The 16,276-nt window shown below is 43.4% G+C and overlaps 1 protein-coding gene and 1 long non-coding RNA gene across 4 annotated transcripts; both read right to left on the bottom strand.

Annotated features, from left to right (window-relative positions):
* Positions 1-3,887: 3,887 nt before the first annotated feature.
* ubtd1b (ubiquitin domain containing 1b) lies at positions 3,888-16,256 on the bottom strand. 3 transcript variants are annotated; one of them, XM_079334501.1, is made up of 5 exons: positions 15,637-16,256; positions 9,132-9,359; positions 8,894-9,051; positions 7,441-7,766; positions 3,888-5,547 (listed from the first exon to the last, which is right to left on the bottom strand). In XM_079334501.1, exons 1-4 carry the CDS (start codon positions 15,716-15,718, stop codon positions 7,485-7,487), a joined length of 750 nt encoding a protein of 249 aa, XP_079190627.1. In that variant the 5' UTR covers positions 15,719-16,256; the 3' UTR covers positions 3,888-5,547; positions 7,441-7,484. The 3 variants fall into 3 exon arrangements, with proteins under 3 accessions (XP_079190627.1, XP_079190626.1, XP_079190628.1); XM_079334500.1 differs by having other exon boundaries at positions 3,888-7,766; XM_079334502.1 differs by having other exon boundaries at positions 3,888-7,766; positions 15,923-16,256.
* LOC306817544 lies at positions 14,912-15,622 on the bottom strand. Its single transcript, XR_013778040.1, has 2 exons — positions 15,269-15,622; positions 14,912-15,237 (listed from the first exon to the last, which is right to left on the bottom strand). It is a non-coding gene; the product is annotated as an uncharacterized lncRNA (long non-coding RNA).
* Positions 16,257-16,276: the final 20 nt, after the last annotated feature.

Below are 16,276 nucleotides of genomic sequence, written 5' to 3'. Positions count from 1 at the left end.
GTCAGTTGATACACTTCAGCCGTGGATTTCCAAATAATCCTTTAAATTTCACTCAGGACTTTGCACATCACCCAGGAGGATTAGTGTGCTCTTCATGTTGTCCACTTGTGAGGTTTCACTGCACTCAAACAAAGAGGCAGAAGAATGACAATTCAACACCTGTTGAACACGTGTTGATGTGTGTATTTCATCAAACGTTAAGTCAATTAACCACCAGCTATGGGGCGGCGTAGAGGCGTCAAGGTCATCCTGGGTCTGTCAGAGAAAGGACAGAGTTTAGAAGGAGGCTCGCTGGCAGAGTGACCACAAACACAGCGCTCCCTGTGAAATTCCACCGTCAATAGGGGCTTTTTCCAGGCCCGGTGTACCACAACCCTCCGGAGACGTTGTGTTGACGGTATTTGCAGAGACTGAGACAGAGTTGTACTGCTTGAAATGTTCCTATTCTGTGTATGGAGAAACAGTATGTCCGCGGCTGCTAAATGTGCTGCATGAGAATAATAATGATCTGATAGTACGAGACAGGAAAGGCCTCCACTGGCTCTTAATGGTAATAAAAAATAACTGAGATAACCTGGACACCTTTATAGGGGCAAATGTTACAGTTATAGAGTGCATGCTATAAACAGGAAATGGAAGTAATGATAAACATTGTGATCGTGATAACCACTGATGCTAACAAGAGTTTGTCTGAGGTCATATTTGTGGCTGGAAAGAAGAAGGAAAGGTCACTGCAGTGTTACAGTAATGGGATATCTCAGCAGATCTCAACCAGGACATGAGGTAAAAGTTGTGTGAGACCTTTGGGTTGTATACACGTGGAGTCAACAGTTGAGCCTTCCAAACCATTTCAGAGCTCATAAAGGGAGCTTTGATCGCAGCGAGCCTGCCCACACTCACCAGGGTTGAAAGGGGTCTAAATACATTTTGGGAAGCTTGGAGCACAGATTCCCTTCTTCCCTGTTACTTGAAGATGCAACTTTTCCATGGCTCATATTTCCAACCTTTCAGGTCTGTGAGCGTTGCTTTCAAGGAACACACATACTGTAAATCATCTGATCCATACATATTTATATAAGAGGCAGAAACAAACAGAGCGGTGTGTGTGTGTGTGTGTGTGTGTGTGTGTGTGTGTGTGTGTTCCTTCTCTCTTCCTTCATTTCTATCACTGTAGCCTCAGTTTAACATGATATTTGCTAAAGACTGCAGCGCCATCTTCTGGTGAAAATAAATACTGGAGGTATTGGAGGGATGGAGTCTGTCTGACAAGGAGGTCACTACATTACATGTTATCATGGTGTTAAATATTTTTGTGTGTTTGTTTTATTATGGCCTTTCAGTTCCTTTACTGTAGAGAAAGGACAGTGAAATCAGGGAGGAGGGTGGGGAAGGACGTGTGGAAAAGGAGTCGCAGGTCGGATTGGAGGCTGATCTGTCAGCCTGGAGGACTGCAGCCTCCCCACATGCAGGGCCGCTGGAAGTTAAGGTGCTGTGAAACACCTATGAGCCTATTTAGAATACATTTACATCTAAATGTTTAAAAATAAACTAATAGATTAAGATTCCCCACGTCATTGTCTTACACGCTTCGGTGAACACAGCCAGGGCCACACACACACACACACACACACACACACACACACACACACACACACACACATCATCAGTTCTCAAATGAATATATGCACTATTACTTAAACTTCACAATAACACTTTGACAATGCAATACGTTTGATCAGCTGGCATCAACCTGAGTCACTTCATCTACATTTATGTCACACACGACTCTATTAGCTCCAAAATCTTTTTTACGCACAGCACAAAGAAATCATCTCAGACAATCTCAGCACATTATTGAATAGCTCTCCACATCCATTACGCAAACATACGGACAAAATCACACTTCTTTTTCTCCATCTCCAACCTTTCACGCAAACCACCAAGGAAATAATGTCCTACTATTTACACGTTATTAAACAGTTCTCCAAATCCATTACGCACAGAACACACGATCAAATAACACTCTCAATCCCCACCACCTTGCAAAAACAGTATAGTGTGGCGTTAAACTGCATAGATATGCAGGTGCACAGCGGCACCATGATCTTACTTTGAGCTGCAGACAGGGTGCCATGGTTACAGGTGTCCAAATGTCCAGGTACGCTTTGGGGTCGTGGAAATATAGTCTCTCATGAGGGGACGGATGTCCAGGGAGTTCATGTTGTCTGTGTGGGCATGCATCAGTGAAATGTTTGTGAGTCTTTTGGGTCATGGTGCAGCGTACCCGTGTCTTCAAAAGACGCAAGGCTGAGAACGCGCACTCAGATGAGGCCACAGAGACGGGGAGGCACAGACGTAACTCAATCAGTGTTTCTGTCTCTGAAAACATGGCTCTTGTTTGTTACTGGAGCTTTGTCAAACATGATGCGACATCTTGAACTGTGACACTTGTAGACCGAGCATGGAGCAACCGGGGAACCTTTTTACTTTACTCAGCGTCTGACTGCAACCACGAGCCTGTCTGACGTTGGCAACGTAACTTCCCTGAACTTTTGTTGATTATCATAGACTGTAAAAATAATTGATTATGCCTAAAAATAATTAAATCAAAATCAAAAATACGTACGTCGTAGCCTACGTTTGTCAAAATCTTTTCCCAGAAGATTCATAAGGCATTTATAAATTGTGCAAAAATATGTTTCATATATATATTTTTAAATCTCCCCCTCGCCACTAGGGGGAGCTGCAGCACCCCCACTTCCCTCGGCCATGCTCACATGGGTCGTGCTCACTCACCATCAACAGGAGCTCCTTCTGATGAGGTTTTCTTCAAGTAAATAAACAGTGATTTAAGGAACAAAAACGTGCATAGAAAGAAAGAAAAAAAAACATTACAAGTTTGTCACTTTACTTCAGGAGGGATACAGAGCCCATCACTTAACGAAGTGATGATCTTTTTATGAACTTATCAAGTGGGATCTTGTTCTTTATGGTTTACACCAGAGGCGCTGCTTGTCAACAGACAAGACAACTTTCTGTCTGGGAATGACAAAAGAAGCGTCAGGACACTGGGACACTGGGACCGACTCTAAAGGTGTCTTGTCTCTTGTTCTATTGTTTTTATTTATTGATCTACGACTTCTATTACAACCCTTTTATGATAATAGGGTGACCAAACGTCCTCTTTTGCCCGGACATGTCCGGGTTTCTTTTTTTTACACAGCAACAGCAAAGAGATGTCTTGCAAAGACTTTTATGCTTATTTGTTGAGCAACTGGAAACTGCTGGGAAAGACCAGTTCTGCAGAAAACATGGATGAGCAGACAAGGAGGATGAAGAAGAAAAGCAGGATGAATAAGACACAAAAAAAAGATTAAAAGTAGATCATTTTTGTTTGTTAAGTTAGTGTTTTTGTGAGCATTTATTCTAAATTTATTATTTATCTTGTTACCTTGAAAGGGGATATATTAAAAGCTGGATTTTCTAACACAAAGAGTTCATATTTTCACATTATTTATTTGAAAAGAGAGCTATTATTTTGTTACATATTTCATTTGATTTCATTACAGAAGTGAGGCATAATAAATCATGATCATAGACCTCTGAGAAGACTGTCTGAATTTGTGTCTCATGGCCGTCCCGAGTGTCCTCTTTTTTTGGAAATCAAAATATGGTCACCCTACTTTATGTGAAGATTCCTCGTGAGGTTTTGAAAATGTGCCAGGCCCTTTTGTTTTACGTTGTTATAAACAAATGGAAACGCACCATACCATTAATTATCTGAGAAAAGAGAGTGGACTGGAGACCTTATTGATAAAGTTTTGACCCTAAAGACACAATAAGCTCCACACTAGAGGACGGGATGATTACTGGACACAGAGAGGAAATGAAAGTTGTATAGGCATTTTAATGTGTAGATAATTACTCTGTGAAACGTGACAGTCAATGTAAAGATCGAGACAACGACAAAAAAAAAAAAAAAAATACATTTTCAAAGTGACAAACATTTGAAACAAGTGATTATCTGACACAGGCATCAGAACAGAGAGCAGGAGTTCACCTGCACTTTGACAATTCTTAAACAAAGCTGGTGCTCTTTGAAATCTGTTGAGTCTGAAGAATAAAATTAACATGATATGAGGTCTATTGTATTGCACATAGAGAAAAAGGCTGATTTTTTTTTTTTTTTTCAAGTTTGCATACAATGATTTAGAAACGTCCCCAGAAGAACCATCACACACTGAAAAGCAAGTACAGGCCCAGAAATACCAGGAAGATTGTGATAAGCAAGAACAGAGTGTAAAAGAGACCAACGACTGAAAAGTGTATAAAAAGTTAAACGATGTGTTGAGCAGTGGCTCAGTTAGGTTTCACACTGATGGCTGCATTTTATTCCCTCCATGATCAGAACTGCTTTAATATAAAGGACAGGAGCGATGGATGAAAACAATCCACCTTAAAGTATTGTACACAATGTCAAAATTAAATACCAAACTTCGTAAAGCATGATGCTGGATTCATTTACAAATCGGCTCTCAATTCTCACCTGAATGTGAACATATTCTGGGACATAAACCAGATCTGAAACTAACATGACCTGATAGTGTCAGCAATGTACAGAGGAAGAGTGGGAATTGTGTGTCCGTACTGGTGCTGTTTGGGAAAGAAAAATACATTTGAAATGGCATCATTCATATTTTCAAATTTAAAGGTCACATATTATATTTCTTTTCAACAAGTGAAAATAAGTCTCAGAGGGCCCACAATGTGTGAAGTGTCTTGTTTTATAAATCCACTGTTCCTGTATTTGATCATGCCTTTAAACTCCTCTATTTCAGCCCTGCTCAGAACAGGCTGTTTCTGTGTCTGTAGCTTTAAATGTAAATGAGCTGTCTGACCACGCCCCTCTAGGGGGGGGCTTGGGCTTTCTCGCTCCGTGTCCTATTGTTTATGTAGAGAAGGCAGACTCAGAGGGCAGAACAAACACCTAGCTGTGGGAGTGTCACCCACCTGGGGGAGGAGTCACTGCCCTCTGTGATGTCATGAAGGGAAAATCTTCATACAGCCTTTTTGAGCACACATTTTCTGAAGAGTGGAGCAGGCTAAAGACGGAGAGGATGGACTTTACTCCACATTGTAGACTGACTAGAGACACATTAGTGTTTGAAAAACACAGTGAAGTGTATTTTGCATAATATGTAACCTTTAAATGTCCAATATCTGAAATGCAAACGTCAATCAATCTATTATCTTAGTTTAGTGTGTTAGCATGCTAACATTTTCTCATCAGAAATAATTACAAAGTAGAGCGAATGAAAAATACTGAAGAATTTATCCACAGTGTTTTATTGCGTTTCTACTGCACAGACTGTCTGGCACAATGGGATCTTTAGCCTGCATAAACTGGAGGTCATTTTGATGATGGCTGGCGTGTTTTAGTCCTCTGGCAGCCGCTGTGGTTGGTGACAAGCTCTCCATTTAAAACAACGATCTCCTCAGTTCAACAAAGATCACTGCAGCTGAACTCTTCTGTGTTCCTCTAGAAGGCTGAAATGAGAAACACAATATAGTTTGTGCAAAGACTACCTGTGATACTGTGAAAAGTAAATCTTTATTATTTAATTGATCTAGTCCTATATTCTACTGAGCCTCTTCCCTACCTAAAGAAGAATTCCCCTGAGAACTATTGAAAAACTTTAAAAGCAGGGTGTTTTATTTTTGCTTGCCCAGGCTGATAGTCTGGAGAGCAGCTACAAATCACAGCCTTTCATTTACAGGTGAAAAATAAAGCTTAACGTTACGATCTTAAGACATATTACTAAAGTTCTCAGAAACATTTAATGGCCAGCACACTCCCCACTCACGTCTGAAACTGTGAATTCGACTGACTTAGAACAAATTAAAGGGACAGTAGAGGAATCAAGTATTTTACTTTTAAAAAGTTGGGTACATTTTGAGAACTAGATTAAAACACGAATGGGGGAAATACGATCGCGCAGAGGCCAAAATATCCTGACTGTTAATCCCTTATAAGGACATGTCAGAGCCTACCTGCCAGCTGATGTTAGCGTTCAAGGTGTGCATGCGTCTTTAATGACATCACATCATAAGAGTTTTCAGAATATAAAACAATAACATCATATTTGTGTAACCTTTAAACCTTTGATACTTTCTATGACTCCTCCAGACAACTTCAGTTCACTGTTCCGGTTCAATGACCGACAACCAAAAAGAAACCAAAATAAAAACATGTTGTTGAAGACATGCCGTCCGCCTGCTGGTGAAGAAAGTCAAACATTATCCCAACAAGAAATGTTGTGACAGAAATGTTTCTACATCAATGAGAATGAATGTTGGATAAACATTCGTTAGCTGGAGACACAAAAAGGAGGAACCAACCCTGAACTACTGAAGTGACTCTTGAAGGACTGTCTTGCTGCCCCCTAGTGGTCACGTGATTATAAAGTGGTCAACAATGCAGCTTTTAATACCATCATTTTTTGCATTTCCCTACAGATTATGATATGATTGAATGCAGAGCTATGACTTATTGAGCAAGGAAACAGTCTCGTCTATGAAAGCTACGTCAAACTTAAATGTATCACGTGGGCCGAATACATATTCCTTTTGCCCAAAAACACACAGACACAAAGGCACACAACACATACACACTAACAAGCATCCACGCAACTTTTCTCTGCAAGATTCATGAAATCATTAACAAAAGGCAGCAATAATAGCTTGGATCCATTTCAAAGTTCCTGAATTGAAAAAATACAGAAGTCTAAACCAGCGTCTCTCTGGACATTAACCCTTTTTTTTCTCTTGTAAAAGGCACACAAACTACCACAAAAGTATAGTAATATTCGAATGTGCAAAAAAAGCTCAGTTTATATTATTTCATCAATAAAAAGAGAGACAAAGAGTTCTGCTCCCCTCGACTGTTTCTGGACTAAAAGGTCGCAGTGCTGAGTCCATGGGCATCATAGTAGTGATGTGCTTTAGAATCGACACAGACACCCTCAGCAATTCTTCCCTTGGCACTTTGTTAGTGTCAGTGCAGATAGTCAGAGCCTGGATGTGCAGCATGATGTGCACGGTGCGGATGTGATTGGAAAGCTGTACAGCTTCATGATCAGCTTCTGTTGGAGGTGGTTCAGAGAGAAAGAGGACGGCTGTTTTTCGTGAGTTCGTGAGGAGACTGGAAACACTCGAATAATGAACCCGGCAGATTCACAAGAGAAAGGATACGTGACGTGGTGTAGATGAAAGGAAGCAGCACTGATGCCTTTCTCCCTCATGATTTTAGATGAGTTCTGTACCTTCGCAGTTTGATTTATTTTAGTAAAAGTAGCTGTTCAAAAAAAAAAAAAAAAAAAAAAGTTATCCAGCAATTGGAGGCACCTCTGGTCTTTTTTAAATCTCTGCCACCATACTCACAACCCACTGCACGTTTCCTTCCCTCTATCCTCTCGGTTTGTCGATTATTCAGAGTCGGGAGAGGAGGCAGCGGTGGGCGGCGGCGGCGGCGGCGACTGCTTGGGGGTCTGGAGGGCCTGCGGGTTGACGATGACCTGGATGACAAAGTCCTTTAGGATCTTAGTGTCCTGCAGCCGTGTCTTGTCCGTCAGCAACTTCCCAGAAAAGAACCAGCGCTGGTGAGTGGCGTCGATGTCCTCCTGAGACTGAAGCTGCTTCTTCAGCTGCCCGATGGTGTCGGCCATGCTGGCGCTGAGGCGCAGGTCTTTGCCCGTGGAGAGCCGCACCTAAAGAGAGAAGAAATAAGAGAACAATTTAGAAGTAGTTACAGTTGTAGGCAAAGTTTATCTCTCATGGGGAATACTAACTTTGACTTGTTGTACTGACTAGCAGCATTCTGATTGGACGATTTTAACTACTGTAAATTCCGGACTATAAGCCGCTACTTTTTTGTCACGTTTTGAACACTGCGGCTTTTACAAGGATGCGGCTTATTTATGGATTTCTCTTGGGGGACAATGAGCTTCTGCCGCAAAATCATTTCACCTCGTCACATCGGATCTTAATATCAGTCATTTTGCGCTTCATGCACGCACCCTCATCATGGAAAACAAACGGAGAAATGCATATGATGCAGCTTTCAAGTTAAAGGCGATCGAGCTGGCTGTCAAAGAAGCTAATAGAGCTGCTGCACGTTAAGATGACACTGACAGCGACAACAGAGACTGAGGAAGTGAGTAATGAAGTCATTCTGAGGCAGTGAATGGATGGACTTTTTCCTGTGAAATGTATTACGGTCATCTTTTTCATCAGCCGTGTTACAGACACCGTTCGATAAAGGATTTACACTAGGCTAGGCTTCGTATTTGCGGATGTTACCGGTAGCCTACGTATTTAATTAAAAGTTAAAGAAAATGTTTTTATGTCACGTCTTTCTGTGTAAATAGCTCTTGTTATAACGTGGACACCTGCGGCTTATAATCAAGTGCGGCTTATATATGTACAAATACATTTATTTACTTATTTTTAGCCGGTGCGGCTTATATCCAGGTGCGCTCAATAGTCCGGAATTTACGCTAATTCAAAATGTCAAAATCTCCTGTAAGGAACATGCTGTATTGATTTTGGCGCCCCCTGTGGACAAAGTGTTGCTTTGCAGATCTTGCCCTGTATGCGTCATCTCCTCCTGCTTTCTGTTAAGTTTTTCCCTTATTTAGTATCAATTATGAAGTCAATCTTAATTATTCACAGGGACAAAAAAAAAAAAGAATATTTTCTTGAGAATGTTTTTCGCTAAAGATTGAATGTCAGTGGCGACCTGTAACGCAGGAGCCAGCAGGACTGAACACTCGTGCTGATACACATGCAAAGAGCCCTTCAAAACAGATTTTTCAGAGATCTATTTTTGCTGTACCTTTAATTGGAACTCCTTTTTGGGGGCCACAGGGGGTTCGGGGCTGTCACTTGGATCTTCGTCGCTGCGCTCTGAGATGAGGTTGACAGGTGGAGCCAGACAGTAGACGGGCAGCTGGTAGCGGTTCCCAAGTTCATCATAACACTCTGCGAGAGTACCTGGAGAGGGATGATCAAGAAATATTTCAATCTGCTCGTAGAGAAATGAATAACGATGGGTCAGCGTGTTCTGTCCCCACCATGTGGCAGTGTGATGCTGGCGCCGTCCACGATGGCTTGGGCCAGCTCATGGTCGTTGCACTCCAGAGCTACAGCTGCAGCTTTCAGGGCGTCCCAGATCTCCTTGCGGCCCTCGAAGGCCGGGGCCGTGTCCCAGAATTCATCGCGCTTGCTCCGCAGCTGGCCCTCCGTCATGGGGTAGTCGCTCTTCCACTTGGGACGTTCTTTCTTCAGAGGTTCGTTGCGTCCTGTGACGAGAAGGAAAAGAGAGGGAAGATCAGGCCGGGGGTTTCTTCTGGTCAGGACGGACCACAACAACAGTTCCACATGTTTCTTTATGTTGGGGGAAAAAAATTATTTGTCTTAGTTTGCTGAGGTCTCCATTGTCAGCGTCACTCGTGGATTATTAAGTAACAGCAGAATGTAAAGTAACAGCACATTAATGAATATCATGATGTTCCTATATATACTATACATACATTAAGGTGGCAGTAGCTTAGTTTGGGTGTGGACCAAAAATCTGAAAATTGATCTGGTAGCTGGAGAAGTGCCAGACCACTTCCTGGGAGATGCCCTTGAGCAAGGCACTGAACCCCCCCCCCCCCTTTCAACCAGCTCAGGAGCGCCTGCCGGGGGCCACTCTGTCACCCTGACATGTCTCCATTAGGATCCTGTTTGTGCACGTGTACTGTGTCTATCAGCCTGAGTGAGTGTGTGTCGAGTGTAAAAACATCATTCAGGAGTCAATAAAAGTCAACCTTCTTCTTCTTCAATAATACACACCCTGACTGGCCCATACATTCAGACTTGTAAACAGATCAAGCCACAGAGAGAACCAGAGACACAGAAATCCCACCCCACTCTAAAATTAGGGGGTCATTCAGAGTTTGCAATATGCATGAAGCATGTGTAGCCTAAATCTGTCCTGTAACTTTACCTGTGTTTCCTGACATCCAATATCAACATCACACCTCAGCCAAGAGAGCACTTACACAAGAGGAGGAAGGAGGCTCACGCACAAAGACAATAAAGCTCGAGTGAGCTGAGAAAACTAACAAAGTGCATCTGAACACAGAAGTGCAGTTCTCTAACAGGACACGCTGTGATTCCAGTTTAACTGTATACGCCACTTTAGTTTATCTTAACAACTCTTTAAAGAGCGTGTAAGAACAAGTCGAAGTTCAGTCTGAGCTTATCTTTACAAATGCCTGAGAGGCAGAGACAGCAGTCATGTGTCATGTGTGATGGAAAAGAAGAGGAGCATAAGAGGAGACAGCAATCGTCCCCAGGGTTGCATTTCTTTCAGACTAATTATTTATAGTGCAGGAGCTTAGAAGGAGTCATTTGAAGGACGCGAGGTGGTGTAGGATTAGCACTTGAAGGGGAGGAAAATCCTTCAGTGGGTCAAAAGCCCCGTTTCCACCAAGCGGTCCAGTTCGGACAGTCAAAAGTTAGGACTGGTACCGAAATACGAGATCCGTACCGTCCTACTTTTTTGGTACCGTTCTGTTGGGATGCCATCTGATCTGATCTTAAGAGTCCCTCTTGTTTACTGCGTCCCGTTCTTCTTGACGTCTGGCGGCACTGTGGTGGGCTGCTATGATGTCACACTACTCCATAGCTGATGCAGGTATCTCAGTCTGGCTTACCCACTGACTCAATAAGGGTACGGTCGGCTGTGGAAACACAAGCAGGTTCGGGGTTTACTGAACTGAACCGAACCGGACCGCCTGGTTGAGCCGGGGCGAAAGGGGCTTCCTCAGAGAAGTGGACACAGAGCAACATCTATCCTATGGTTTAGTATAAGACTGATTGATATGGAGCACACTATGACATCATCAACTTTCTGGTCCAATCAAATGAAACTCCAAACCCAAAACATCCTCACTCTACGTGAATGTTGTCATTATGGAGGCCGAGCAGCGACACACAGTTTCCTCCTCAGCTTCAGTTTGGGCCATGTGTCGCCTTTAACTGTGACGCAATCCCTTCAACTACATTGGCTCCAGTTTGGCAATAAGCTCTGTTGCAACACAGAAGCAGAAGTGACTCTTTTGTTTATAGCAGAGATTTAAACTCTGAACATTATTGGTGCTACGAGGCGCCTGGTTCCCCGACGGCTGCACGGTGGGTTCTGTTTGCCATGTCACTTCCTCCTGTCAGCAGGTACGGCGGCGGCTCGGTCGGCAGAGCGTGTGGTCTCGCAACTGAACAGTTGGTAGTTCAATCACCTGCTCCTGCAGTCACATGTTATGTCGAAGACGCCGAACTCCAAATGCACAACCAGCATGTGGATTCAAGCCGATGGAAAAGTTTAGCTGACACGCATACAAGCTCAGAATTCATCAGAAGAGCTGGAGCAAGACACCAAGGGCTGGAAGTGAGCTGAACTCTTCTTCACAAGAGAAGAAACTGACCAAAAGCCCCTGCTTACAAAGTCTATGTAGTGAGAAAACACTGACGCAGATATTCAGGCGATACACTTTGAAAACATGGAGCAATACGAGGGTGTGTTTCCCTCCAGCTGGGCTTACAAAAGCAGGTGCCATGTGATGATGGGGCTGTTCGATAGACGTGTTGATAAAGTGCGTCATCAGTTGAAGAATGAGCGGCTCCTGGGGAAACCATCTCCAGCTGTAATAATACTGCTTTGGCTCCGTGAAGACATTTAACAGCCCGCCGACATTCTCCGAACGTGAGGCAAGTCCAACATTCGGGGTGTGTTCAATGTTCCTCTTTGAAAGCAGACACATAAAAGAACATGTCTGGAGCGCATCAATAGAGAGGGGACGCAGGCTGACTTCATGCACGTTGACTCAGGATGTAAGCTCAACCAAACACACGCCGTCTCATCCTTGTCGGTGGTTATCTTATCACAACAAAGGCCACTCAGCTTTCTGCAATCACAGATAAGCTCCTCTACACACACAAAGACTTTTGTAGACCAAAATGGAACATATCCTTTCGCTCGTCTCTGTCAACCAACACTGCACAAAATGTTTCAAAGAACTCGTATACATCGAGTCATTTTAGTCTCCATAATTAGAAGCTGCCTGTGCTCGTGCATGACATGTACCATGGCTAAGGCCACGTCTAAGTTCCCTTCTAGGACCTAGGAAGTGTACTAGAGCACTCACACTAAAAAAAAAAATCCACTTTACAGGTGTTGTGTGCTTCGGTATGGACTGACTGCACCCTACAGAGCAACAGCTGCCATAAATGGGACGTGGCCAGAACACGACTTTGGGACTTTTGTTATAATCAGAGGATGTCGTGCTTCACTTGTAGTTTCCATCAACAAGCATCCAGACTTCCTGTCTTACAGAATGCTGATGTCTTTGCAGAGCCAGAAATGAAGTCGGACACCAAGAATGCTTCTGAACAAGTTTCTGCAAATTTAGCTCATTTGCTAGATTTTAGATTCAAGTTTTCTCCAGGTAAACCAAACACTCAAGGGGTCTTATTCAATTCATGAGTGCGTCTCCTCGCCTCCCTCAATCGTTGTTGTTTTCTCGGGTCTAAGCTCCTCCCAGAAAAGGAGCTGAAGGGGAAACGCCAGGAGGAGACACGACACTGGTTCACCTTTATAACCGAACAAACGTTCAGAGAAGCCTTCATTTTCATTCAATATAACAAAACCTTTTTGTTCTATTCATAAACAGATGGATGATATGTTAGTCATAAAACATCTCAGACAGGAAGTCCGTCTTAATGGAGCACGTCGGCTAAAATGGTTCAACACAGCTGATCATTTCAGGGATTACTTGGGTTGTTCATTTTATTCTTTTAATCTTCTGGTGAGATAAAAATCTCCTCGTCATGCGTGTTATTTATAACACGGGATTCATTTTAATCCATCACCGAGTGCTGAGAGTTCAGATTCTATTATTTTATAAAGAGCCGACAGTAAAGACTTTAAAATGGTCCTGTACAAAACTTGTCTTATTTCATCCTCATTACATGTTAAACCGTATTTATGAACGACGTAGACGTGGGACATTTCTCTACAGGTCTTCAGTCAAAGGACCGAAACACCAGAGCGTCCTCGCTCTCAGCTCGTCGCTTTGGATCTGATGCATATCTACTGACCCGTCAGTCGATTTCACTTCTCAGTCAAAAAGTGGAAAAAGGGAATCTTCTGCCATTTTCCACATCGTCTGTGCGCACTGTGTTCTGTCGACGCCACGCTTTTACTTGTCTGATGGCGAGCGCACATCTGGGTCAGTTTCTGGATCACGAGCGCAGAGGAAACAACATATTATTTTGTCTTTCTGAGGTTGCTCTGTCGTTCTTCTGACGTCATATTGATAAAGGGAACCAAAAAGAAGAACATGAGTCTGTATATATTGCCTTTTATTTTAAAACCGACCAGACGCTCTGTGCGTTTTCTTGTCTGGCTCGATCTATTCTGTCCAGCGCCACCAGCAGACTCACAGCCTATCTGAAACCGGGCCGAAACAGTTGCATTGACTACAGCGGCAGTAAACGACGGCGTAGTGTGCGGCGCTAACAGACCGTGGCGAGCACAAAGTCGGTGGAGATTGGCAGTTAAAAAAAAAAAAACTGCACTAACTTGTTCATATTCCAGCTTGTCATCCAAATAAAAGAACTACAACTTTCTAAGCAGTGAAAACTTTGATTTAATTTCGTAAAGAACTGATTCATATTTTCGTCTGAACGCCGGCGTGCCAGGCAGAGGAGAGACAGTCTCATTAAAGAAGCCAGTCGATGCTGCAGTGGGACATGACGGGACTCGTTCTTTTTGATCGAAGCCTGGTCTAGTTTCTAGTGTCTCATGAATCAGGGTGGGGAATTACAAGCACAGCCAGGAACCTGGGACTCTTCGCTGGAACTTCAAATATTGGCACCACGGTCAGGTTACAGAGACAGACAAGAAGATCAGAATGTGTTGGGAAAATCGAAACTTCAGTGTTCCTTTTGGGATGTGAACAGGGGTGAAAAAGTCTCCCAAAATGTCCTTGGAGCTAATGAACAAAGCTGGACTTAATCTTAAAATGTTCCACCATAGTTCTTTACACATGAGACTATTCTGCTGGGAAACAAAGGCTGACAAATCCTCCATTAGTACAGTCAGAGCAAACAAAGGGGACAAGTCCTGAATCCAAATAAAAACCAGATACTTAGATTCCTAACAGTCACTTCAAAGGGAGCTTCACTGATTTGTATAACTGTCTGCTGGTAACATAGGTCAACTATTTGACCCCAGCAGAGATTTCACCACATCTCTGAACAGCCCACAATCTGTTTCCCTCCCTGTGTTGTTTGCAAAGTAAATCAATTAATGTCCAATCTATAGTCGTATAACAAAAGTTGAAGATGCCATACATGTCTCAAAACCAGCTATAAAAGGTCATGTTGGACATGCCTGACATTGTTGTCTCGTTTCAAAACGATGCAGAAATTCAGACAGTTGGCTAACTCAGCTGTCCGGTCGCTCAGTTCAGTCTGGATGTAAATGTAACATTTAAAGTTCGCTAAGTGCTGAAGCAGCAATCCAAACTCTCGCCGTCATTATCAGAGACGAGTGCACGAGAAGAAAACATGGCAGCGTGCCCGCGTTTCTCTTCAGAGGAATGTTATCTTCTGGGAAGGTAAGTAATAATTGGACATGACCTCAATTCTTCTTGTAAACAAGGAAGACGCCTGTAACTGGAATTAATGTAACCGTCACTTCAGAGTGGATATTCACCCTCTGCTTCTCTCCATTTAAAGAGAAATATGGTTCAAGATAGAAGGCTTGAAATGACCGGGTTATGGGAATATATTCAATGTATGGGTGTTTTGTGGGGGGGGTTCGGCAGTATTAAGTGAGAGTGGCTCTGCAGAATATGCCCTAGTGCTAAACTTAATAAACTCGAGGAAGTAAGACATTCTGCTGCGTGCTGGAAAGTTTGTAAAATACTCTCAAACAGCGAGAAGAGGCAGCTGACAACACACACACACACACACACACACACACACACACACACACACACACACACACACACACACACACTGTGTACTGGTTGGCTGAAGCCAGACAGCACACAGTTGAAAGTGCAATTTGGTTACACACACCACTCAGAATATGACCCAAGTAATCAGACAGACTGGCATGTTTGTGTCCTTTTGCTGAATTAACATTTCTTTTGCAGACACACTGCACATTTACAACCTGAATGAGAAACACTGTGTACATATGTATGCAGAAAATATATCGTATATGCACTGTGATGAATCCCTAAAACAACGACCACCTGCAGTGATACAACAAACATTCACCTGTTTTTAACAATATACAAGACACACGGAGGTAAGCAAGGAGGTGAAACCCAATCACAAGCTGTCACTTGAGATCCGAAGGAGTGAAGAAGGCCTGGACATGGAGAGTCTGAACCATCTCTAGTGCTGATGTGCATGTACACACGTGTGTGTGTAAATGCATGTATATGTCGAAAACAGTGTACGTTGTCTATGTGCACTTTACATACGCCTTTAACTCTGAACACTGCAGTCTTCACTTACCCCCTCGTCCCCCGTTCCTGGACGAGCCTCTGCTCTGTGTGTCCTCCCAGCCTTCCCAGTATCTCCCCACACATCCTCCCATAGTTAAAGGGCCCTCTGATTGTTTCCACGCGTTGTCCTAGCTGAACAGGGGGCCCATTACTGACGGAGACGATTAACAAGAAGGTCCGATAGGTAGGAAGGAGGGTCACTCGTCCGCTGCAAGACCTGATGTATCATCAGAGGCACACAGGGAATGTGCAACATCCACCAAATCTACAGCCAGCAGCTTGTCAAGCTCTCTTACTTGGTGTGTGTTAAGTTGAGCTGGTTGTAAAAGTTGATGCTCCGCAGATTAGACCTAACTCGCTAACAGGCTAGCAGGGCCAACGAGCTAGCTACATCAATAAACATAAACTTCCGCGCCCTCGTGCCGTTTCCATGGCGTTTAGTTTCTTCATCATGTTGTGGGTAGATACGGTTTTCAGCAGTCACCGGGGGGCACTAACTCAAATCTTTAACAATGTTTCCCAACGCCTTTCTTTAAAACCCCCCCAAAAGACCCAGACGTTACTTCCCTCTTTCTAAACTAGCGGCGAAGCTAGCCCCACCGAACTTTTTCCACGCATGCGCGTAAGCGAGCAGTCAGGTGTTGCGTTAT

Source organism: Symphodus melops (assembly GCF_947650265.1).
Source record: "Symphodus melops genome assembly, chromosome: 21".
Lineage (NCBI taxonomy): Eukaryota > Metazoa > Chordata > Actinopteri > Labriformes > Labridae > Symphodus > Symphodus melops.
The sequence above is the reverse complement of the archived record's forward strand: the minus strand, read 5'-3'. Positions and strand labels throughout refer to the sequence as shown.

Coding starts and splice junctions, on each gene's coding strand:
- ubtd1b (XM_079334500.1), bottom strand. CDS start 15,718: ATGGGAGGATGTGTGGGGAGATACTGGGAAGGCTGGGAGGACACACAG. Junction 9,360..15,636: donor CAGGAACGGGGGACGAGGGG/GTAAGTGAAGAC, acceptor TTCTCGTCACAG/GACGCAACGAACCTCTGAAG. Junction 7,767..8,893: donor AAAAGGAGTTCCAATTAAAG/GTACAGCAAAAA, acceptor TTCTCTCTTTAG/GTGCGGCTCTCCACGGGCAA.